This window comes from Hippopotamus amphibius, chromosome 6 (assembly GCF_030028045.1).
Source record: "Hippopotamus amphibius kiboko isolate mHipAmp2 chromosome 6, mHipAmp2.hap2, whole genome shotgun sequence".
In the NCBI taxonomy this organism is placed as follows: Eukaryota; Metazoa; Chordata; class Mammalia; order Artiodactyla; family Hippopotamidae; genus Hippopotamus; species Hippopotamus amphibius.
In genome coordinates this window covers 129836015-129858711 of record NC_080191.1, presented here as the reverse complement: position 1 = coordinate 129858711, position 22697 = coordinate 129836015, and the positions used below count along the sequence as shown (strand labels likewise).

General features: G+C 46.0%; 1 protein-coding gene across 1 annotated transcript; it reads left to right on the top strand.

The window, feature by feature from the left end:
• On the top strand, positions 1-17157 carry SIAH2 (siah E3 ubiquitin protein ligase 2). Its single transcript, XM_057739315.1, has 2 exons — positions 1-962; positions 16537-17157. The coding sequence occupies exons 1-2, from the start codon at positions 537-539 to the stop codon at positions 17092-17094; spliced, it is 984 nt and encodes a 327-aa protein (XP_057595298.1). The 5' UTR covers positions 1-536; the 3' UTR covers positions 17095-17157.
• The last annotated feature ends 5540 nt before the right edge of the window (positions 17158-22697 follow it).

The following is a 22697-nucleotide window of genomic DNA, read 5'->3' as shown; positions in this document are numbered from 1 at the left end:
GAAAAGCCAGACCCCGCGCGGCGGCGGCGGCGGCAAGCCGGGCATGCTCACTGGCGCCGGCCGGGCCCTCAGCCCCGGCAGGAAGCTCCCGCGCTAGGCGGCCCCCGGCGCTGCCAGCTGGAGCCGGGCGGAGCCGGCGTCCCAGCGCGGGGCGGCTCTGCCAGTCCCCGCGCGCCTGGGCGGCCGCACACGTATCCGGGCGTCACGTCCGCGCGCGCCCCCGGGGCTTGCGTCAGCTGCCGCTCCAGGAGCGGGTGGGCCCGGCTTCTGCGCACCGCTCGGCTTCGGGGCCGCGACGCCGCCGGGAGGAGGAGTCCGGGGGCGCGCAGGGGTGTTCGGAGCGCCGCGGACCGCGGACCTCGTCAGCGCGGTCCGGCCCCCCGCCTGCCCGCCGCCGGCCGTCTCCGCCGCTCGGTCCCGGGCTGGGCGCGGTGGCGTTGCCCCGGAGCCCGCCGCCCGCGGGGCGCGCAGCGCCTTGACCCCGGCGGCCCCGCGGCAGGCAGGCGCCCGCAGTTCCATGGTTGGTTCGGAGCGCGATGAGCCGCCCGTCCTCCACCGGCCCCGGCGCTAACAAACCTTGCAGCAAGCAGCCGCCGCCGCAGCCCCAGCACGCTCCGTCCCCGGCTGCGCCCCCGGCCGCCGCCACCATCTCGGCTGCGGGCCCCGGCTCGTCCGCGGTGCCCGCCGCGGCGGCGGTGATCTCGGGCCCCGGCGGCGGCGGCGGCGGCGGCGGGGCTGGCCCGGTGTCCCCGCAGCACCACGAGCTGACCTCGCTCTTCGAGTGCCCGGTCTGCTTTGACTATGTCCTGCCCCCGATCCTGCAGTGCCAGGCCGGGCACCTGGTGTGTAACCAATGCCGCCAGAAGTTGAGCTGCTGCCCGACGTGCAGGGGCGCCTTGACGCCCAGCATCAGGAACCTGGCTATGGAGAAGGTGGCCTCGGCAGTCCTGTTTCCCTGCAAGGTAAGCCCAGGTGCCAGCCGCGCACCTTCGCCCGGCGGCCTCCCGGAACGCCTGTGTCCTCCAGCCCACTCGCAGGCGCTGAGAGGCAGGTGGCATTTCTCGTATTTAAAAAAAGGAATTTAAAATGTTTACACCTTGTCTACCCTCCCCCATGCCCACCTGTCCACTTTGTGAGTAGCTCTGGGCTGACAGCTGCCCGATCACGGACCCCAGCCTAATTGGCACTCGATCGTTGTTGGAACACATCACGCTCTCCCCTCCCGGAGCCTGCGTACTCTGCAGACGTGTACTCAGGCTAGGTAGAGCTGGGCCGCCCGAGGAAAACTTGGACCGGGTAGCTGACTGTCTATCAGGGACTGAGGAGGGGGGAAAAGGGCGAACCAAACGCACCCTTTGCCAGCGCTGGGCTTGGAAGGTTTGGTACTGGATTCCCCCTGCACCCCGCGCCTGCCTTCTGCGCACCCCTGACACGTGGGAGCCCTCGGGAAGGTAGCTAAAAAAAGGGCGCCTACAGCCTGTTTTCCTCCAGCAACAAGAAAACCCTGTAAGCCACGCCTTTCCCTCTCCTAGCCTTCCAAGGACTGGGGATTTGTATTTTTTAACTCAGCGGGGTGAAAACAAAAGTTAACTGGGAATTTAACAGGAAGGGCACGCAGGAGCTGTTACAGTTCTTTAAAGCCCATCACTTTATTTTTTTATTTAGTTATAAAATTATCAATGCTCTTGCAAAAAAAGAAAGAAAGAAAAAAGAAGGAAAAGCACACCACTGAGACAAGAGAAAGACCAGGACTTCGCACCTCCTTTCCCACCAATGTTGGGTTTAGTATGCATCTGCATAGGGTTTTTTCTAACCACATATAAATATACTCTCCGCAGCTGAATATAGAATCCTGGATGTCAGTGTCAGGAAGGTTTATGTATGCACACACAAGTTTTCCTCCAAAAATGGCTTCTGCAACTTGCTGTCTTAAATTCGTTTCATCACACGCTTTTTTCTAAGTCTGCAACCTAGCTCTAACCACACTGTATTTTAAATGATTGCATAATGTTGCATTGTGTGGTCATATTGTAACATCTGTTTACCTAAATCTGGCGCTTAAAAATCTTCAGGAGCGGTTTCAGAGACATACCTATCTATACTACCTTATTATAACCTAGAATTTTACCATAAAGTTCATTTTCTAAACTTAGAAATAATGTCATTCATAGTTTTGAGTTTTTTTATAAAAGTAACTACTGTCTCTTGGGCCATGTAGGCTGTCTTGCATTTCTCCTTGCTGCTGCTTACTTTTATAGGGCAAGAGCTTATTTTTAAATTGAAAATAATCCACCAGAGGATTGAAGCTTGGGACTCAAGTCAGTAAAATGAGTGATTTAATTTGGTCTGTGCCCTGCCACAAATCAGGTTTAAAATAGCATATTCAAATAAGGGTTAGAATCTGTGTTTGGGCTATGGGTTTTCAGTCAACCTTAATAAATTACTCTGCTTTCAGCCATTCCTCATGCAATGCTTCCATGATTCATCCAGCCCAGTAGTAGGTTGTCATAAGATTTAAACAAAATAGTTCCAGAATTTTCTTAGGGTCATGAAGAAGGTGGCAGCCTAGTGATCAAGAGAAGATTTGGTAAGAGGTGACATAACAGTGGATATTTGAGGTTTGAGATATTTCGTGGGGGCTGGGTGAGGAGGTGGGGGATGCCCCACAGGGTATCTGGGGCACCATCTTCTCAGCCTTTCACTTTCCCCCAGACCTTCAGTGGCTGATAAAAGAAAGGACTGTAGGTGAATTACAGTTCACAAATGAGCATTTGATACCAGTCAGCTATCCCTAATTTATTTTTAAAAAGCAATATCATAAAAGCTCAATGTTGCTCCCTAGAGAAGGGGAAAGGGACAGTTATAACATGCTGTATGAAGTTTCACTTTCAGGATCCAGAATTCTGGTTCCTATTGAAGCATATGTTCTTTCCTAATGTGAAGTCTCTCTTGAAGAAGAGTTCTCTTGGGAATCAAGGGTACCCAGTGTTTCTGTACATGTCAGTGATTTTTAAAGTTCCCATTCTGTAAGACTGCAGTTGGACAAAACCATCACTTGGCAAGGTGAAATTAAACAGGGTCAACCATCCCCCTACAAGACCAGGAACCAAGCTTAGAGAGTGATCTGGGGGCTCACTTTTGTGCAAATGCATATGTGTGAGATTTATAAAGCTGGAGTACGCATGCCTCCACTTTGGTTGATCAGCAATCCAGACTATTGACTGGGCAGCTCAGCCAGTTAGTTTGGATAAACCAAACTTGGATGGACACAGAGGCTCAGCAAACAACCAAGATAATGATTTTTTGGGGAGGCTGAGAGCAATAGGGTGTGGTGAGGCCTGTGGCAAACTTCAGCAAACTAGGTCTGCCTGGAAAGCCCTATGCCTCACACTTGCTCCTGGAAATCATAGGGACCACCTTGTCACTGTCCCTACCGGCTCTAAGTCTCTCTTATGGGAGAAAACCAGTGTTGGGTCAAATACCAGAAGCCAGGTCTCAGGAGTTGCCTGGCACTGCCATTGTTTGCCTGAGAGACCACCTCTGGGGGCCTTGCTGTCCCCATCTGTAATGAGGAGATTGGACTGCTCAACTTCTAAGGACCTGTAGCTTCTAGAATTCCATGAAAAGAAGGGAGGCTCTGTGGAATGCTTGTTGGATGCCTTCTGTGTGCCAGCCCCTTTGCGTGGGTCATCTTTTATGAGTTTGCCTTTCTTTTCCTCAGGTGAGAAAACAAGCGCCTATAGTGAGGTTAAGTGTTAAGTGACTTGTCAAGATCACACAGTGGACCAGCCTGTAAACCTGCATCCCGAAGGCACACATCCTTTGTACTACTCATGGCATGGAATCTGAGGCTTTACTCCAAGGCTCCAAATCATAACTTGAGGTTGACACCAGTAACAAAATCATCCCACTGGATGCGTTCACCAGATGGATACATCCCAATGAGACGACATAGATGCTGACTATAAAATTCATTGGCAGGAATTTTGGAGGGCTTGTGGGGTAGGAAGATTGGGGGGGGGGGGTGCGGGAATAGCCTACAAACTTAATATTTGGGGGGATTTCAACCCAGCTCTTAATTGCTCATGCTTCACTTGGCCCCAAAATGGATGTGTTGCCAAATAGCTTCCTTAGGTAGGTGTGGGGTCCAATAATTAAAGGCTAGAGTCCTGCCAGCACCTTTGATGGAGGGCACCACATGCACTATTAGCTCAGGTCTCCTTTTAAAAAAAGGATCTCTATCAGAGTATGGCTCTCTGCCACCTGCGGTTATTTTTAGTCCATTCTATGGCCTGTGCCACGCCTGAGAAGTTTTGACATCTTGTCCCCTTATCTCAAATGCACTGCCACCTCCAAGGAGCGTGGGTGTAGGGGGAGAAGTGAAGGTTGACACATGGGTGCCCCCCACTCAACAGTGTATTTTAATATCAGCCAAGTATTTCTCTCCACAGCCATGGGAAGTGTTAAACCACCCCAGCCCACTTACACTGAGACATTTTCTTTCCACTTTTTCTTTGGCTCCTCTAACCGTTTCTAGCAACATTATTGCCAAATAATTATTGAACTGGAAAGCCTTGGTTAGATAAGTCTCCCCAGCAGTTGGGTTGTGACAGTGTTGTTTGTGTTGCTTAAAAAAAAAAAAAAAAGTCAATTTAGATAATCCCATTGAAAGTTAAAAGCTCCGCAGTGTGGACTCATCTCCTCCAGTGGGGACAACCTTAAATACCAGCAGGGACAGGTGATACAAGGGAGAGAGGCATCTGACACGTGACCTCAGGGTGCGGTGGACCTCAGGGGCAGTGGAGGTGGCTGGGAGTTGGACCACACATGCCACCTTCAAAGAGGGCACCTTTTGCCTGCCTCTGGCTGATTGGCAGGGGTGGGAATGTGGATGCAGCCATGCCAGATCTTTGGATTTTTTCAAGAGAAGCCAGAAATCCAGATTTTTTTTTAATGTTAAATGTCTTAGTTTTTTGTTTTTTTTTTTCTTTTTTCTTTTTTTAACATTGGCCAAATTCAAATGTAAAGCCAGCACTTGCAGGCCAAACCAACCGTGTCTGCAGACCAGATTCCACCTGCCAGTGTGCAACCTCTGACCTGGTTCTCTTGTAGAAAGCACCCATTGGGCCTGGAAGTTCTCACTTAACCCTGAGCATACGTGAACTTTGGAACTCTGATACATTCCAACTGTTGTAGCTTATTCCCTTTTCATCTTTGTTTTGCCAAGAGAGAATGCCAACCTTCTGGCCTTTGGGAGACCTGAACTGTTGTCCTATTGACTAGATGTTTGACTTTTTACAAGGCACCTGAGTGTCTTTTAGAGTAAGAGTTGGACTAAATGATTATACCAAGGATCTTTTTTTGCCCTAAAATTGTGGAATCTAGTGAGTTGTCCAAGGTAAAAGGGCACTACACAGGAGACAGAACTAGGTTCTCAACCTGGCTTTCTATGACCTCAGTCCAGTCACTACTTCCTTGGACCTGTTTGTTCTTCAGTTACAAAGACCAGAGATAACCCCTAGCTGTGGACGCTCTCAGATCAGACTGGAAGTGCTGGAGAGGGCTTCTGTTTCACCAAATCAGATGGAAGATGGGTGGGATCAGAGTGGTTGCTAGGTAATGGCTGATCAATCACCTAAAAGTCTTAGGGGAAAAGCCTATTTGCCAAAACCATTTCAAAGATCTCTTCTGAACCTCAAAAATTCACCTAAGACAACCATTTACTTTGGAAATTGTCCCTGCCATCCTCACTCCTGGGTGAAGCTGACCAGGTTGGCTCATAAAAGCCTCTGCTAACAAGCGCCGGGTGAGGCTCTAGATTTTCAAGAACAAAGTTGACAGCTTTTGAGTGTAAAATCAAGAACAGAAGCACCAGAATGCTAGGAAAGAATACTAAAGTTTAATGCTGATTCTACACAGAGTTGGCCAAAGGTTTTTCACAGGTCACCACTGCCTGGAACTACAGTAAATCATTGTTACTTGAAGTTGATCTTTAGAACAACCAGAATGGAGGAGAACCAACAGGTACAGCATGTCTGGCCTATAAAGTCCCCAGCCTTGGAATGGATTAGAGTCACCCTTTTCTTTGAAGCCCCATATAAAGTGCTGTATACAAATGACTAGAGTAAGACCTCAGTGTAAAATGTCTTAAGAGCCAGACTTGTACATCTGACAAAATTTGTGAACAGTGGCATTTCTCATTCACACCCGTAAGGTCCTCACTCCTTGAAAGGGGAACACAGTAGGTACATATTTGCCAAAGTGAACACCAGCATTTGGGCCACTGTGTATTGCTGGTGAGTCACACAGAAAGTCTTCCTGAGCAAGTGTGTTTTTATATTAAACCTGAGTGTGCTTTCTACAGCTTATGAGAGATACGGAAAATTCCATAGCAGAATTTCATCAACTTTGCCCCATGTGTCCATCTTTCTCCATTTGTTTCTTAAAAATTGGGAAACTGTTGTTCTCATTTCCTGTTGGGTAAAGCTTTTATTGTAATGATTTTTACACTGTATAGTATTCGTGAGATAAAAGGTTACCCCCTTCCCAGTTTTCAGCCACAGACGCTGTTGAAATGGATGGGAAGTAACCTGTGTTAAATGAGTCGGCCTAGGCCCTATTTTAAAACTTGAATCAATGAAGGTAGTGTCTTTGGGTCACTGCTTCCCCCCCAGGCTACCTCTTACTCTGGTAGTTTTGAGGGCAGGCCCTACTTGAGCCTCCTGGTCCAGATCCTACTCCGTCCCCACTGTGACTGCTTGGTGACCTCTCCAAGCCCCAGAGGCTCGTAGGTAAAATGGGATGATGACTGGGTTGTTATGAGGACCAAAGTGCCCAGCACATAGTAAACGCTAAATAAATGTGCACAGTTAGAAATGAACAGAAAGAAAGCAAACAGCCAGAGTCTGAGGTCAGGTCCAGGATACACTCTAAAAAGAAAAAAAGTAATCTTATTTTCTCCCATCAGTTGTCCCACCAAGCTTCTCTTCCCTACTCCTGATCTTGTAGGGTTCTCACAGAGCGATATAAACTGGCCCTGGCATTGGTTTTACAGTGATGAGACTTTTAAAAAATTATTTAATGCTTTTAGAAGGGAAAGCCTGCTTAGATTAGGCAACGTTTTAATGTAGAACATAGAGGAGACTTTAATTTGATATTATTTTCTAGAATAACCTAGAATAACCACCACCTAGAATAACCACTACACCATTTTTGCATATGTCCTTGCAAACTTACCTCTACATCAAAATATACAAACAAAAACCCAGTGACAACAAAAACAAGTAAGATGGGAAATCCACATACTATTTCATAACCTATATTTCATGTAACACCTTGTGACTGCTTTTCCACAGTCTGGTAAATATTCCTTAAGATCCTGTTTAATGGCTGCATAGTACTGCAACTCCATAACTCTGGAATGTTATGGAATATAACGCTGGTTATGAATGTATCAGAGTTATTTAATCAAACTCCCGTTTGTGGTCATTTAAATCATTCTGTCTTCTTACTGTGTTTAAAAAAAAGTACTGTGTAACTGAATCCCTGTGCATAAGAAAATAATTATTTCCTAATCATAAATTCCTAGAAGTTGAATAATAGGGCCAAAGGGTATGGGCAGAAATCAGAAGCTATTGCTCATACGGCCAAATTGCCTTCTCACATAGAATCAGTCAATTCATGTCGACGCCTCACCAGCAAGGGTGTTATCCTTTTGCTTTTCTTAATGCTCCTGTCTGCTTTTTCTTTCTCATGTCACATCAGGCGAGTGTGTGCTCCTCCTGATGACCTACTAACGTTCATCAGACCCACCCTTGCCTTGGAATCCCCTGCAGACCCAAGACCTCTCTTCCTACAAACCATCTTGCCTAGCCAGCCATGCCCCGCCCCCTGCCGCCCCCCACCCTTCTGAAACTAACTGTGGAGATAGATGAGCCAACAGAGCCCTCCTGAGGTACTAGGAGCGGGAGCGTCTGGAGGGCTCCCTCAGTGGTGATGTCAGAGCTGCGCTGAAAAGGATGAGCAGCAGCGTGCCCATGGAGAAGGAAGGGGTGGAAGATCCTGAGGGGGTTGTATGCAAGGCCAGTGCTTGTAGAGAATGTTGTTTACCTGGTCTGAGCTGGGTGTATTATATTATCTTCCTAATTACTTTGTAAAGGAATAGGACACGGTTAGCATCCCCTGTGAGAGATTTGCCCAAAGCTTGTAAGTTTGGGGAGCAGAAACTCCAGAATGCACCTTATAATTACACATACAATGTCTTTTCCACCTCAACCTCCTACCTTTTCTGCTACCCACTCCACCCAGCTGAGGAATACGGATCCCAGCATCACATTGTTGCTGTCGGAGGGATGGCAGTGGTGCCAGAAGGGGCCTTTTATTAGAGCTGCCAGGTAAAATACAGGATGCCCAGTTAAATTTGTTTCAAATAATTTTTTTTGGTGTAAGTATAACCCAAATATTGCCTGGAACATACTGCGCTGCATTTTTATTTGCCAAATCTGGCAACCCTACCACTTCAGCCTTCTTGTGAATTCAGTTGCATTCGTTGAGAAATAAAGCGTCCTGAGGGATGTAGCGCTGGTTGAAGGGTGGGCAGGGCAGTGAATGTGATCATGCAGGTGGGAGCCTGGCAGGAAGGGTGTATTGAGAAAGGCTGGACAAGGCCCATAAAGCCTCTCACTCCAGCTCCTACTTTATGGTGCTTTTGTTTGAACAGAGACTCCGAAGGGACCTTATGGAACTGGTTCTCCAAGACAATGCGGGGTTGCCTGCTAGCTTGAGCTATGGTCAGATGAGAGGTATACTTGGTCAAAAGTCAACTTTTGTTTAACATTTCCAGGATTAAAAAAGAACCCCCTACCAGCCCAAGGAGTCTTTGTGAGGCTAAATGCACACACCCCCTCCCAAGAGCAGGATTGTTCTCAGATGACCCTGATAATCAGAGGGCAGAATCTTCCCCCAGGTCACCTTCTGCAAGAAAGCTCGGCCACAGGGGGCTCATCGGCTTTTTCTTAGGCAAAAAGGAGGAATTTTTGAGCCTAAGGTTTTAATTAGCATTGCCTTCTCCAGAAGAAAGTTCTATAAAGTTAAATGTCAGTGTTTTCTTAGTCCTACGACTGTTTGATAGTTTAGGTACTGAGTGATACTGTCTTGTATTATTATCTGTGAAACTGTTACTGCACTATGGGTTGATAATTATGTCTTTGCACTACCTCACAGCAGAGGGGAGGAATGTACTGTTTGAGTTAAGTGAAAATCTGCTGAGGTTCTTAGAGGAAGGATGCTAGACAGACAGATGCAGGGTGAGTATTATAAGTAAGTCACAAGAAGAGATGTCACTTTCTCCTGTTGCCCATGTCTGAACTTCTCCACTGGTAATAACAGTCAAGGGCTGAGTAGTAGGTGGTTTTATAGACCCACTCAGAGGTGACATGGCAGGTAGGCTCAATCCAAGGTCACATAGGACACTGGGTACTTGAGTTCTAATCACAGCCACTCTGCCACTGGTTGTGAACACATTTTAAGCAAGAGGGACATACAGCCATCAAAAGGACAACAGCATTATGTTTCCCCAGCTACTTAAGGTTTCAGAAAAGCTATAAACACCCCATACAAATAGTTTATATAAGTATGTGAAATGCCATTATCAAAAATTATAAAACAAACCCAGAATGACTGAAGTCTAAAATATACGTTTTTCCTTACAGGGTCTCAAGGTCTATTGAATTTTTTTTGAATTCTAAGTTCCACAGGAAGGCTTTTAATTAAAGTAACATGGTAGAGAGCAATCATCCTTTGCAGATAAACCTAATATTTATTCATTTACCAACAAATACTGGGTGGGCAGGAAACAGGCAGTAAATCGGTAAGTCAATGAACAAAATTAATAGGCCCATAAATTAATTGGAAAATAACCTGTGATCACTCAGTGATATTTTGGGGGCAAATTAAAAAAAAAAATTTTAGTCGCAGAAGAGCTAGCTTGGATTGCTAGAAGTCCTGTTAGGAAGCGGTAAAATTTAAGTGTAACTGCTGCGTTAAAATGTACGTTTTTCTACTATATGGGTCTTGACTAGGTTTAGCTGCAACTCCTATGTGAACAAGTCTAAAGAATGCTGAGAAATAGAGACGTCAACCAACATCCCTTTATTGTCTGCTGATCGTACATAATAAGTTATACCGCCAGGAATCCATCCTTCCATTGAACTCACATAACTCTGATTCCATCCCTGAGGTCACCCGCCCAGTGCTAAAGGGGTTTATCTGTATAAGAAAGGGGTATGGGTTTCATTCCTGGAGCTCCTCTTCTAGATGTGGTCTGGAATTGAATAGGAGTTTGCCTTGGACCACTGAGGGTGGTGGATAATGAAACTGGAAACCATCATTCAGGGCCATAGATTTGTCAGGTGCCCACAAACCTTTAGAAGGATCAGAGGAGCAACAGAGAAGGCTCTGTCTTCTGTGGGGGCCAAAGAAGTGTTGGCAATTATAACAGTTGATGTCTTCACTGCAAAATTTTAGCAGTTCACTAAAATGAGTCCCAAGAGCTTCTCATATAAGATAAACAATTGACTTAGTTGCATTTACATGCAGGTATGTAGTTAAAAGTGTATTTTCTTTAAAAAAAAAAAAAAAAACTATTATGATAAAACATAAGTCATTCAACCAACTCTGCAAAAAAGAATTTCTATCCCCTGAAAGATAAATACGCTTAGTCCCTGGATTTTTTTAATATGTTTTTATTTTTACATGATTTCAAATTTACACAACACTTGCAATAATAGTACCAAAAAAAATCCCATATACCCTTTATCCAGATTCACCAGTTGTTTCCTTTTTGCCCCACTTGCTTTATCTTTTGTGCTCTCTCCATTCATATATATATATATATATATATATATATATATATATATGTATGTATGTATGTATGTATGTTTGGGGTTTTTTTTAGCTATTTGAATGTAAACTGCAGACATCCTGCTCTTTCACCCCTAAGTACCTCACTGTGTTTCTCCAAAAAACAGGGACATTTTCTTCTGTAGTTATGGTACAGTTATCAAAATCAGGAAATGTGATATGCAGTAGATATTCTTATCTAATCCATAGTCCATATTCTGATTTCAGTGGTTGCCCCAGTAATGCCCTTTGTAGCAATTTTGGTTTCCCGGGCCAGGGTCAGACACTGCATTTGGCCGTCGGTGTGCATTCTGTGATGATGACAGTTTATTTAGAATGGAAAGAAAGTGCAGTTTGCTTTTGCTTACTCCAAGACAAGGTCATTTCTTGCATTTCTTGGATTTAATTCAAATCTATATAAGCATCAACAACCGAATACCTATTATGCCTTGTTTTGTTTTGTTTTTTTGAGCCATTCTCATTTGAGGTGCTGGCGGATAGTTTGCTAATCTACTTCACTGTTTCCTAGGAGGTAAGCAGGTGGAGGCCGTGCGGTTACGTCACAGCCCCCGAGAGGGACCTGCTTCTGTTTGCGGCGCCTCCAGTGCTGTAGACTGTTGATTGCTGGAGTTCAGCAAATCGTTCTTGAATTGCATGGACTCGGATTTAATTAAATATGTGAAAAGACTTGTTCTAAACCAGTCACGGGATCCACGACCTTCACTAGCACCCAGGCTAAGAATTCTGTTTATATGCTTATTCCATAAACAAATATAACATGCCTGTGTTTCTTAGGTAAATAACAGGTGTCTAGTGTTTGACTGTGTTTCTGACGTACCTTGTCATGCGTTATTTGTCTGTCAGGGGGTCTCTATGCCAAAAAGGGAAAAACCTTGTCTAAATTCCAGCTTAAATAAAAGAACCTTCGAACCCCATGTCCAGGAAAAGAACTGGCACTATTTACTTCTTTCTGCAAAGACATCAGAATGAGGCACCGGGTCACACGCTGCCTTTTCATGGCAGAACATGTTTGCACAAGACTTCTGAGCCATCTCAGCGTGAAAAGTTTCTAAAAGAGAAGTCAGAAATGTTATCTCAACATCGCATTGTTTCTCACTCTGCTGGGCCATCTCTCCCCCTGCCCCACGTTCTTCTTTAGCTTTGGGCTCCTGTGTGTGGTCGTGCTTCCCCTGGCCACCCCTTAAAGAGAGGTTTACTTAAAGCAAATCCCACCTCAGCCCTGGGGGCAGACGAGCAGATATTTCCTGATGGAGAAATCTCATTTATAACCGTGGACGTGTCCCAGGCCGCAGGCAGCCCTCTGTGAAGCAGCCCAGGGGCTTTATCTCAGAAACAAGAGTGTGCAGTGAAGAACCAGGAGTCTCAAGGAAAGCGGGCATCCTTTGAAGCCTCCCATTGGGTGGGCAGGCTTCAGCCAGAGTGAGAGAAGGGAGCCGTCAGGACTTTCTTGCCAGATGCCAGAGAAGGCTGGGCGGGCCTAATTACTGGTTACTTGTTTGTGAGGTGCTGCCGCCCCATTCCTTAGGGAGAGCTGCTTTCAGGGCTGTTTTCCTCCTTGCAAACCAAGGAAGACGTTCATATTCGAACCCGCTTCCAGAAGCAGTGCATCTGTGGACCCTGGGTTTTGTGTATATTGGGTGGGAGGTTGAGGGGATCAAGGCAGATGGAAATTATTTGTTGCTTTTTCTCAAAAGATTTGTGCTTTGCCTGACTCCTGAGCTGTTGTGTGGAAAGAGCAGCAGAGGATCCAGAACAGGGCTCTGACCCTGGTGTGGCCACCAGTGACCGCGTGGCTGGGATGCGTCGGTCGGCCTGTAAAACGTGTGGAACCAGTGCCCCAGCCTCCCTCCATGCTGTGCAAGCCATCAAGGTCTAGTTGTGCGTTGGGGCTGGCGTTCCTGAGCTGCTCTGGGTAGTGCCCACTGGGCGGGCCAGGGACCAGCCCGACCCACTTCCTGGTGTGGCCCCTCCTCGCAGCTGCAGGTCTGGCTGCCCAGCCAGGTTTTGTCACTCACTGAAATCAGTGGCTCTCAATGGGGGTGACTTTGCCACCCAGCAGACATTTGGCCATGCCTGGTGACACTTCTGGTTGTCACAGCGTTGGGGGTGGGGAGATGCCACTGGCATCTAGCGGGTAGAAGCCAGGGATGCTGCTACACACCCTCCAACGCACAGCACAGCCCCCAAGCCAAGGCGTATCTGCTCTCTGTCAAGAGCACTGCTGCAGAGAAACCCTGAGAGTAAACCAAATTGTCAGCAACACCCCTCACGGAGCCTGGACCCGCCTGCTCATTTAGGTTTTATCCCCCGTTTGCTCCACTCACCCTGTGCTATAACCACATGGAACGTCTCCATCCACAGTCCGCCTCGTTCACAGTGAAGCTTCCCTTACCCCCTTTCTCAACCTGTCCGCACTTTGAAGTCACCTGTCCGCCGCCCCCCCCACCGCCACCGCCGTCTTCCTTTGCATAGTTACCTGTATTTCTGATGTATCTGAGCTGTTTATTGTTGCGTGATATGACAGCAGACACCACAGGGGCGGGATCTGTGCCACAGAGGTTGGCAGCCCTGAGAAACCCTTGGAGCTTATCAAGAAAACACAAGCCTTGGGACCAGTGCAGTCTGGGTTTGCTCCTCAGAGACACCTAGACCGTTTTACAGACAGTCTTGGAGAATTCACAGACCCCGAAGCCAGCCAGCCCTCTGATCCCTGGAGGAGCACCCCTAATGTAGGTGACAAGAACATCATCCCAGGACAATGGCGAGACTGTCACAAGCATGAAGTGTGGCACGAGAGTGCAAGTGTATGTGTGCGTGTGAGGGCACGCACGTTTAAAGTTTAGATCTTTTCTTTTTAGAGGTCGTCTCTAATCCAGTCGTCTTAACAGTGGCTCCAGTGGTCATGAAGACACGCCCTCACCCATGATGGAAAAGAGGAGGAATAGATTGGCATTAAAGTTCAGCTTGTTTAGAAAAAGCAGAGTAAGCACATAAGACTTTAAAATTATGTTTATTTAAGTTAATAGAGGCTGTAGCAAGATCTTTTCTCGTAAGGTCACTGTCCACACAGATGCTAAGTGATGCCTGGTCTATTTGTGTAATTTGGGGGGGTCTACTCTTCTCTTTATTTGGGTCGAAGGAAGTGTGACTTGTAAGGCAAACCAATAACTCAGAATATAAATATTCCTACTTGAGTTACATGAGAAAAAGTTCTAAAATGATTGCTAGGTGATAAATACTTGTTGTACACTTGACTTCATGAACCTGGAGTGCTTCGGGGCTTTGGGTTGGGGAAGAGGGGCAGGTGGTGCTTTTCTGTACACTCTGTGCCAGAGTTCATCTCGTTCCTGGAATTATTCCTGGGCAGCTGTGGTAAACAGCCCATTCTGAAAGGTCTTCGGATCCAAATATTGAGGGCTTGTTTCAGCTACGGAATCTGCCAGGCTCTGGGCTAATTCTTGCTATTTTTATTGTGTGGATGTGTGTTTTTAAACACTCAGCAGACGCACCTCACCCTTCACTCACAGAAGCCCATCAGAAGGCTCTGTATCCTGAGCCTTACCCTAGATTTAAAACAGAGTTAACAGAGGTTTGTTTTTTAGGGCCTTACACTGTTAGGAACACAAGCTATAAATATATATGGATAAATAAATTTGTTTCTCCATCTGATTTTTTTATACCCGTGCTTTTAAAATTAGTCCATGGTTTTAGAAGATGAAAACACAGTTCCTGTGGGCACAGTAAATAACAGTGAACTATTTCTGCTAATTTCTACTGAAGACCATTTAAAATTCACTTTCGGTACAGAGGAGGAAAGAGCTGCATTGCTCTCTTTAAGCCACCTCTTCTTATTAGGGGAGACATCTCCCTAAGGGTGGTAGCTGCCTTCTCTGCTCTGTATCTGCTCAGTGACTACAGCTTAGGGTCTTGTAAGGAGAAGATGCTCAGTGCCTGCTTATTGCTGGTGATGAATTCAGCTGTAAAGATTAGAATGTGACCTATTTAAAGTTCAGAAGGGGTTTATTCCCTAAGGCAGGGTAGGGAGAAGCAAAAATAGCTGTGGCGTTTAGTTTTGTTTTTGTAACATTGGACACAGCATCTTAGAAAAATGACGTGGGGGACTTCCTTGGCGGTCCAGTGGTTAGGACTTGGCGCTTTCACTGCCGTGGCTCTGGGTTCAACCCCTGGTGGGGGAACTAAGAGCCTGCAAGCCACCTGGCACGGCTGAACAAAAAAGAAATGAAAAGCAAAATGACTTGGCCCTGCCCTCGCTTGGTGTCTTCATGTCTCAACAGGGGGTGGGGGAATCCAAGTGGGGGAACCCAGACGGCATACCTGCCACTCTGGGCTCGAGAGAGAGGAAGCTAACTTCTGGTTTCACCCGAAAAGGTCACTCGGGTTTCCTTATTCTTGACAAAACAACAGCATAGTCCTCCGGGCAAGTGTCTACTTGTGGGCTGGTTCTCCATCTGGTATCTGGGAATTAACATGGTCATTCTCATGAAAGTTGAGTGTAGCAGTCTCATTCCTTTTGGTGTGGTCTTTTCTCAGGATAGATGTGACTTATCCATCAGGAATGTCATCCCAAGGGCAGGGAGAAAAAGGTCTTGTCCCCACCCTATTAAGGCAGCATTGGCAGGAAAGACCGTGTCAGGAAAACCATCTAGGACAAGCGCCCACTCCAGGACCCACTTTAGTTCCCCTTCTTCCCGGGCCTGTCGTGAGGAACTGACCCACCTGGTCATGAAGAGATGTGCCCATGGACTTGAGGGAGGGGTGTGGGGGACATCCAGCAGGCTTTGAGAGGAGGGTGGGGCCCTTCTCATGTTAACCTCCATTGACTGGAACCAAACTGACCAGCAGTCTCGCGAGTTAGTTAAGTAGCTCTTGGATATGATTTCCTTTCCCCAAAAAAGTATGTTCAAGGCCCCTACTCGGGGGGGGGGGGGATGGTAAAAGGTGAAGACGATGAGGTCATACTTCTAGTAATATGAGGGGGCTCCAGCCCTCTTCTGCCCTGGGCTGGTCGCTCCAACAGCAAGATCAGGGAACCACAGGGCAGCCTTCCCATAGCCTGCCTGCTAGTCACAATTTGAGCCAGGAAGACGTGGGCGGGGACAACGGATTGGAATTATACTATCTGCAAACTTGTCTGTAGGGGAAAACTGGAGATAACGTACATTCCTTGTCCCACCCCTAAGCAATTCTAAATTCTTTTTTTTTTTTTTTTCTAAATTCTTTTTTTAAAAAATTCTTTAAATTCACAGAAAATAAGGGAAAGACCAGGTTTTCTAGGGCTGGCTCCACAATTTTGTTTGAGACTTTTATAGTAAGAGCGCTTGAGTTCTCATTTTTTAACAATGTTGGAACAGGGGCAGGAATGCAGTTCATTCTTGGTTCCGGATGTGCCTCTGATTTTATGCACAGCAGTATCGAGGATGAATAGGCACTGAGACTTTGCAGTCTTCAATATTTAACTCCTCTGGAGCAAAAGTCGTTGAAATAAGAATGCAGTTTAAGTCTCGGAAACCTGAGCAGGTGAATACTCTTACAGACTTGCAGCCATAGAGGCTGAGGAGGCCTGATGTCTCACTGTGATTCTTTCTGTTCCCGCAGTATGCCACCACAGGCTGTTCCCTGACCCTGCACCACACGGAGAAGCCGGAGCATGAAGACATCTGTGAATACCGTCCCTACTCGTGCCCCTGTCCTGGTGCTTCCTGCAAGTGGCAGGGGTCCCTGGAAGCCGTGATGTCCCATCTCATGCACGCCCACAAGAGCATCACCACCCTTCAGGGAGAAGACATCGTCTTCCTGGCCACAGACATTAACCTCCCAGGGGCTGTGGACTGGGTGATGATGCAGTCGTGTTTCGGCCATCACTTCATGCTGGTGCTGGAGAAACAAGAGAAGTACGAGGGCCACCAGCAGTTCTTCGCCATCGTTCTGCTCATCGGCACCCGCAAGCAGGCCGAGAACTTCGCCTACAGACTGGAGTTGAATGGGAACCGAAGGAGACTGACCTGGGAGGCCACGCCCCGGTCCATCCATGATGGCGTGTCCGCGGCCATCATGAACAGCGACTGCTTGGTGTTCGACACAGCCATAGCGCATCTTTTTGCAGATAATGGGAACCTTGGAATCAATGTGACTATTTCTACGTGTTGTCCGTGATGCACTGAAATGATTTGGGCATATAGTGCTCTATGGTTAATAAAGGTTTTTATAGATGTTTTATTCACTATGTCTTCACAAGTCAAGACCCACAGTTACCCCGTGTTCTGTTTGAATGGCAGCTTCCCATCTGGCATTGGCTCAACAAAGTTCATTAAACTGGGAACGGATGAGGTTGGCCTGTTAGTCATTTGGAGGCCGCTCTGTGATCTAAAATCAACTTTATTATTCAATTTTATTTACTTCCTGAACAGCACCTGATAGGTTGCTCAGGCTCCTCTAAACCTAGCATATTAGGAATCGGAGGCTCTTTCCTGCCTCCCTATATTGGTCCCTGCAAGTTGACGAAAGCACAGTGACTGTCAAAAGATTCCTTAACTTTATTTTTACCTTGTGTTTAGGGACGGTAGGAATTGTTTTAAAGCATTTTAAACTGTTTCTCAAACCGGATGGCTAACCAATGTGCACAGAGTCACCTGGAGTGCTCATCTGAAACATGCAATTTGGGCAGCCTGCGAATTTAACAATCTCATCGAGGGCTTCTTTCCAACAGTAAAGTTTGAGAATTACTGGGTTAAATTATGGGAAAGGGTCCAGATTTTAAAGGTGCTTTAAGATTGCTCTCTACTGATACTGTTTGTCTTTCTACTATTTCCTTCACACACCCCCGCCTCCAAATTAAAACTAGAATGACAGGTCCCCTGAACACAGTCCTGAGGTCGGGTCACTGTCTTGTGTTTGGGGTGGACTGCCTAGGAAGGTGAGTCGGATGGCCACTTGGTGGCTCTCATGTAGTTAGTTTTTGTTCATCACTAGTACAGAAGATCTGTTTACATGTGGCTTCCTTTGGAGGCCCTCCTTAACTTAGATGGTGGGAAAGACTAGATCAGTAGAATTGGAAAAGCTTTATAACCAGTCATATGCTTGCTATTTAAAGGTATGTGTTGGGTTTGTTTTTTTTTTGCCACATTCACTTTAGTTTTTTAATAAATATTTTTCAAAAATGAACATCCTGCTTCATTTTCTGAATGGAATAATGCATAGTTATTGGGTACCTACTATGTGCAGGTGCCGTGAAGCTTCACCCCTACCCTGGGCTTGGAGCTCTCACTGTTTCCACATGAAGAAAAACATCCATTTGTCCAAGATAGTGGCGTGGATTGGTGGCACCACTGGGGTCTGAACTCACTTCTCTGAACCACAGAGTGTCGCTGGTGTGGTATGTCTCCTCCTTGGAGTGGTTCTTTCTGCCTGACAGTACCAGGGCTTGTGGAAGGAGAGTATTTCTCCTGCTTTACAGAATCAGAAGGAAGAGGCTTGCCTAGAGCTGATGTCCAGAGTGCTGGCTTTGAAACCAGGATGACCCACTCCCTCAGTCCCGACCCTAAACTCTTAGAAGAATTCACAAGATTAGCCCTGAATGCCTGGTGAGTATTGACTGCTTCCCTTAGTGACCCGATGGCATTAGAGAAGCACCAAGTGGGAGTGATGGCTTTAGAGTTGTTTTGTTTTTTAGGTGAGATGCAGGACTGAGATTTTAGTCAGGAAAGAGTTCTGGCAGTTAAGGAATTGCTAAAGAAACTTACCTTTGAGGCTATTCTTCATATAAAGGTGAAAAACAGTGCCATGAATAAAAGAACGTGCTGATAACATGTTTGGTAAGTGAATGAAAACTGCACTTCTTGTCACCAAGAAAGTCACATTTCAAGCCAATACACAGAGGGATGCCTGGAGGTGGCACTAAGATCCAGGAACAGGTAGACCTTGACCCTCAGGGCAGAGCTGGTCCCGGGGTGGCTGTCCAGGGCATGCACAACACCCAGGCAATGTGTTTTGCATATAAACTAGCCTAGTTTGTCATCATCCCGTGGTGTCCATAGCTCACTGTTGTTGCTATACGTGATGGAGGAAATCAGGACCAATTGGTCAAGGTACCGAAGGGTAAAACTATAATCAAAGACTGTAAAGGAGCAGACAGTGGAATCAAGTTATTCCAAAATCATAAAAGGTTAGGTTATCAGCCTCAAGAGGTAAAGGGATGGCCCAGCAGTCCTACAGAGCATTAGTGGCAGCACACATTCTAGAATACGGACTTCCTGACTCCCCATTCAAACCTGTTTCCAGAACTTAACATTGAAAGTAAAGTGTAGGCAACAAAACTGAACTTACACTTTCCACAGTTTTCTAGCTCTCTTTAATGTCTGTCACTGGAAATCTGCAAACTGAACTTTTACTCTCTGATTTTTTTTTTTAAACTTAAGCATCTTCTGCCAGAAAACAAACAAAAATCCCCAGGTTAATTCCCTGTGTTAAGGGGAAGTGAAAATAGCAAAAAAGAGTATGTAAATTAAAATCTCCTTTTTTATAGTTCCAATCACAAAATGCAATTTAAAACACAGTGATAATAAGCATGTGTCAGAACTCAACACATGATCCATTTATGTACCATATAAAAAAAAATCTCTCTTTCTCATCCTAGTTCTATATTCTAATTTGATAGAAATCTGGCTGATCAAGCAAGAAGGTAGATTCAGCCTGTATCTTACAATGCCTGAGCCATTCTAAAGAAAAAAAAGATTCTCAAAATACCTTGAAGGAAGTGTTAATAGTCATTAATTCTGGGTTGCAGGAATCCGATGGATGTTATATTAGTATTTACATTATTCTCTGATTTCTTACAAATCATTTTAAGCTAACCAGCCTTGACATCAGGGGTTCCCAACTTTTCCGAGACGAGGAACTGCCCTTGGTTTCCCTGAATCCTTAAGATTTAGAGGATTAAGAGCATGGAGTCCTCACAGCGAACTGTCTAGTGCAAATTATGGGAAACCTCAGAGAAGAGGCCACGAAGGCATCAACCATCGTGGAATGCACCGGAGTAGAATCTGAAACTCCACCCTCAGATTCAAACAAATGGCTATCTCTGCCTCGGAAGCAGAATCCTACAACTCCCGAACAATACCATCCCAAAGAAATTCTCCTTGTCCCTAACTTCAGGCTCTTGGGGCTTGCCAAGTAGCCAGCCGTGTGACCTTAGGTCCATGAATTGACCTCTCTGGTCCCAAATGTCCTGACCTGCAACATTTGAAGTTTTATTTTCTAAATGTTTTTACGCTAGTACTAGTTTCGTGAGACAACTGAGCTATTTAAATTTAAGGTGTGTAAGTCATTCCAGCGTGGCTCTGAATGCGGTGGTCCAGGGATAACTGCGACCCAGCATGTGTCATTCAGAGTTAGCAGGTGAGGCAGCTGGAACATGACGCAGGTGAGTCACGCTCCAGCTGCCTCTCAATTCCCACGGTTTAGAGCCAGGGAGGGTGCCTGGGCATCAAAATCAGCTTGGCTTTGTAGTTCTGCCTTGAGGGGCCTGTGGCCTTGACCTTTCCTGACTCATGCATCCTGGGCTTGAAGTACGATTTTAATTTCACTGACCTGTGCTGGCCCAGAAGAAAGGGAGTCAAGAGTTCTTGAAGAACAGGAAATCTCACCCTCAGTATTAAACTTTCAGCTTCTACTCCTCATTTGAAGCTTAAAAGTTTTTTATTTGTGAATACATTTAATTTGTCTTGGAGTCCCCAAAGACAGGCCAAGAAAGAACGTTACACCCTGTTGATACCAATACCTGCTACCACTACCACTATTTTTAAAAAATTTTTATTGGAGTAACAATGTCATGTTAGCTTCTGCTGTACAGCAAAGCGAATCAGTTATACATATACATATATTCACTCTTTTTTAGATTCTTTTCCCATATAGGTCATTACAGAGTACTGAGTAGAGTTCCCTGTGCTATGCAATAGGTTCTTATTAGTTCTCTCTTTTATATATAGTAGTGTGTATGTGTCAATCCCAATCTCCCAATTTATCCCTTCCCCTGTTTCCCCCTTGGTAACCATAAGTTTGTTTTCTACATCTGTGACTCTATTTCTGTTTTGTAAATAAGTTCATTTGCCACTACCACTATTTTAGAGAATGGATGGATGGACAGAGGGATGGATGGATGGACAGATGGAGACATACAGAGAGGAAACCACTGGCCTAAAAACCACACAACTAGTTAGAATTTTCTGCGGTGATGACATGGTGTCTTCTGTATTGAATAAAAGGGGGAAAATTATAAAACTATTCAAACTACAAGCTGACGTTTTACGATAATGAAGACAAATGAAGGGAATTCGCCCCCAGTCTTGATTCCACCAACTTCTCCCCGCTCCACGGCCACCACCGGGGCCTGGACTGCTGGCAGAGCTCCTAACTGCCTGTCCTCCTCCCTCCTGCCCTGCTCCAACCCAGTCTACACATAGACGATCGCAAGGCTTTTTTTAAGTGAAAACTGATGGTGCCACAAGCTCTTCAGTATCTTCTTTCAGGAAGCCTTGTTCTTTCCCTTCATAGCACTTTCTACAATGGCAACTGTATGTTTTATTTGTTCAACATCTGCTCCCACCCCCTTGACAAACTCCAGGGTGAAAGAGATTGTGAAGGTATTGTTTGTCCCTGCATTCCTGGCACCTGGGCACCCAATTAATACTGACAATAAATTACTACTAACGATTAGTCTGATAGCAGCATTGAACCAATACCTTAAGAACTATTCTTCTCCATTTTTATACCAAAAATCACTGGGGAATTTCCACAGGTAGGCAAGGAACAGAGATGGGGAGATAATCTAACAATCCAGAGAAGGGCGGAAACAAAGGGTTTCTCTGCCCCATCGTTCTCTAGGCAAGGACATTGGCCCGAAGGTCCTGTGTCTTGAGATGTCTTATGTCATAGCATCACCTGACATTCAGATCAAAGGCAGACTCTGCTTTGTGCAGAGGACACAGATCAAGGTTCCTCTGACTTGCAGGGAGTTCTATCATAGGATTAGATCAACTTGGAAAGTCCACCAAGATAACAGCAGTTGCCATTTGTTGGGCACCTATTGGTACAAAATGCTTTGTCTCTATCTTCCCCATATCCCGATGCAATAAGGGTTTATTATCCTGAATTTGGCGTTGAGGAAATTAAGACTCAGAGAGATCAAGTAACTTGCCTGAACTCACACAGCTGGTGAACATCAGAACTGGGATATGAAGCCACGCATAGTCCATGCCCCTTCACTATGTCCCATGGTCCATCAGTGCTGGTGTTCAGCTTTCATATTTTGACCGCCAACAGAAATACCGCTCATTTGTAACAGATAAGGATGACAGGATATAGGAGTGCTGGAAGCTTGGTGGATACAGAACAGAACACCTGTGCTTCAGAACTGCTTTCTGCACTGCACAGCGTGTCAGAAGGGCACAGAAACCTAGAGGTCATTAAGACCCTCCCTATTCAAAGTGTGGTCCACGCAGCAGCAGCAGCAGCAATACCTGGGAGCTTGTTAGAAACGGAGCATCTCAGGCCACACCCAGGCCTGCTGGATCAGAATCTGCATTTTAACACAAACCCAAGTGGACTGGATACAGTTCAAGTTTGAGAAGCACTGGTGTAGACCAGCAGTTCTCAACCCACTTGCCCTTTAAAATCACCCGGGCAGTTTTAAAGCACACCAGGACCTGAGCTGGAATCCCTGGCAGTAGGGCAGGGATTCTGTGTGCTTTTTCAAGCTTCCT

Bases quoted from the DNA above. Each gene is read 5' to 3' on its own strand.
- SIAH2 (XM_057739315.1), top strand. From the start codon at position 537: ATGAGCCGCCCGTCCTCCACCGGCCCCGGCGCTAACAAACCTTGCAGC. The intron at 963-16,536 runs GTAAGCCCAGGT...CTGTTCCCGCAG, and splicing joins CAGTCCTGTTTCCCTGCAAG to TATGCCACCACAGGCTGTTC.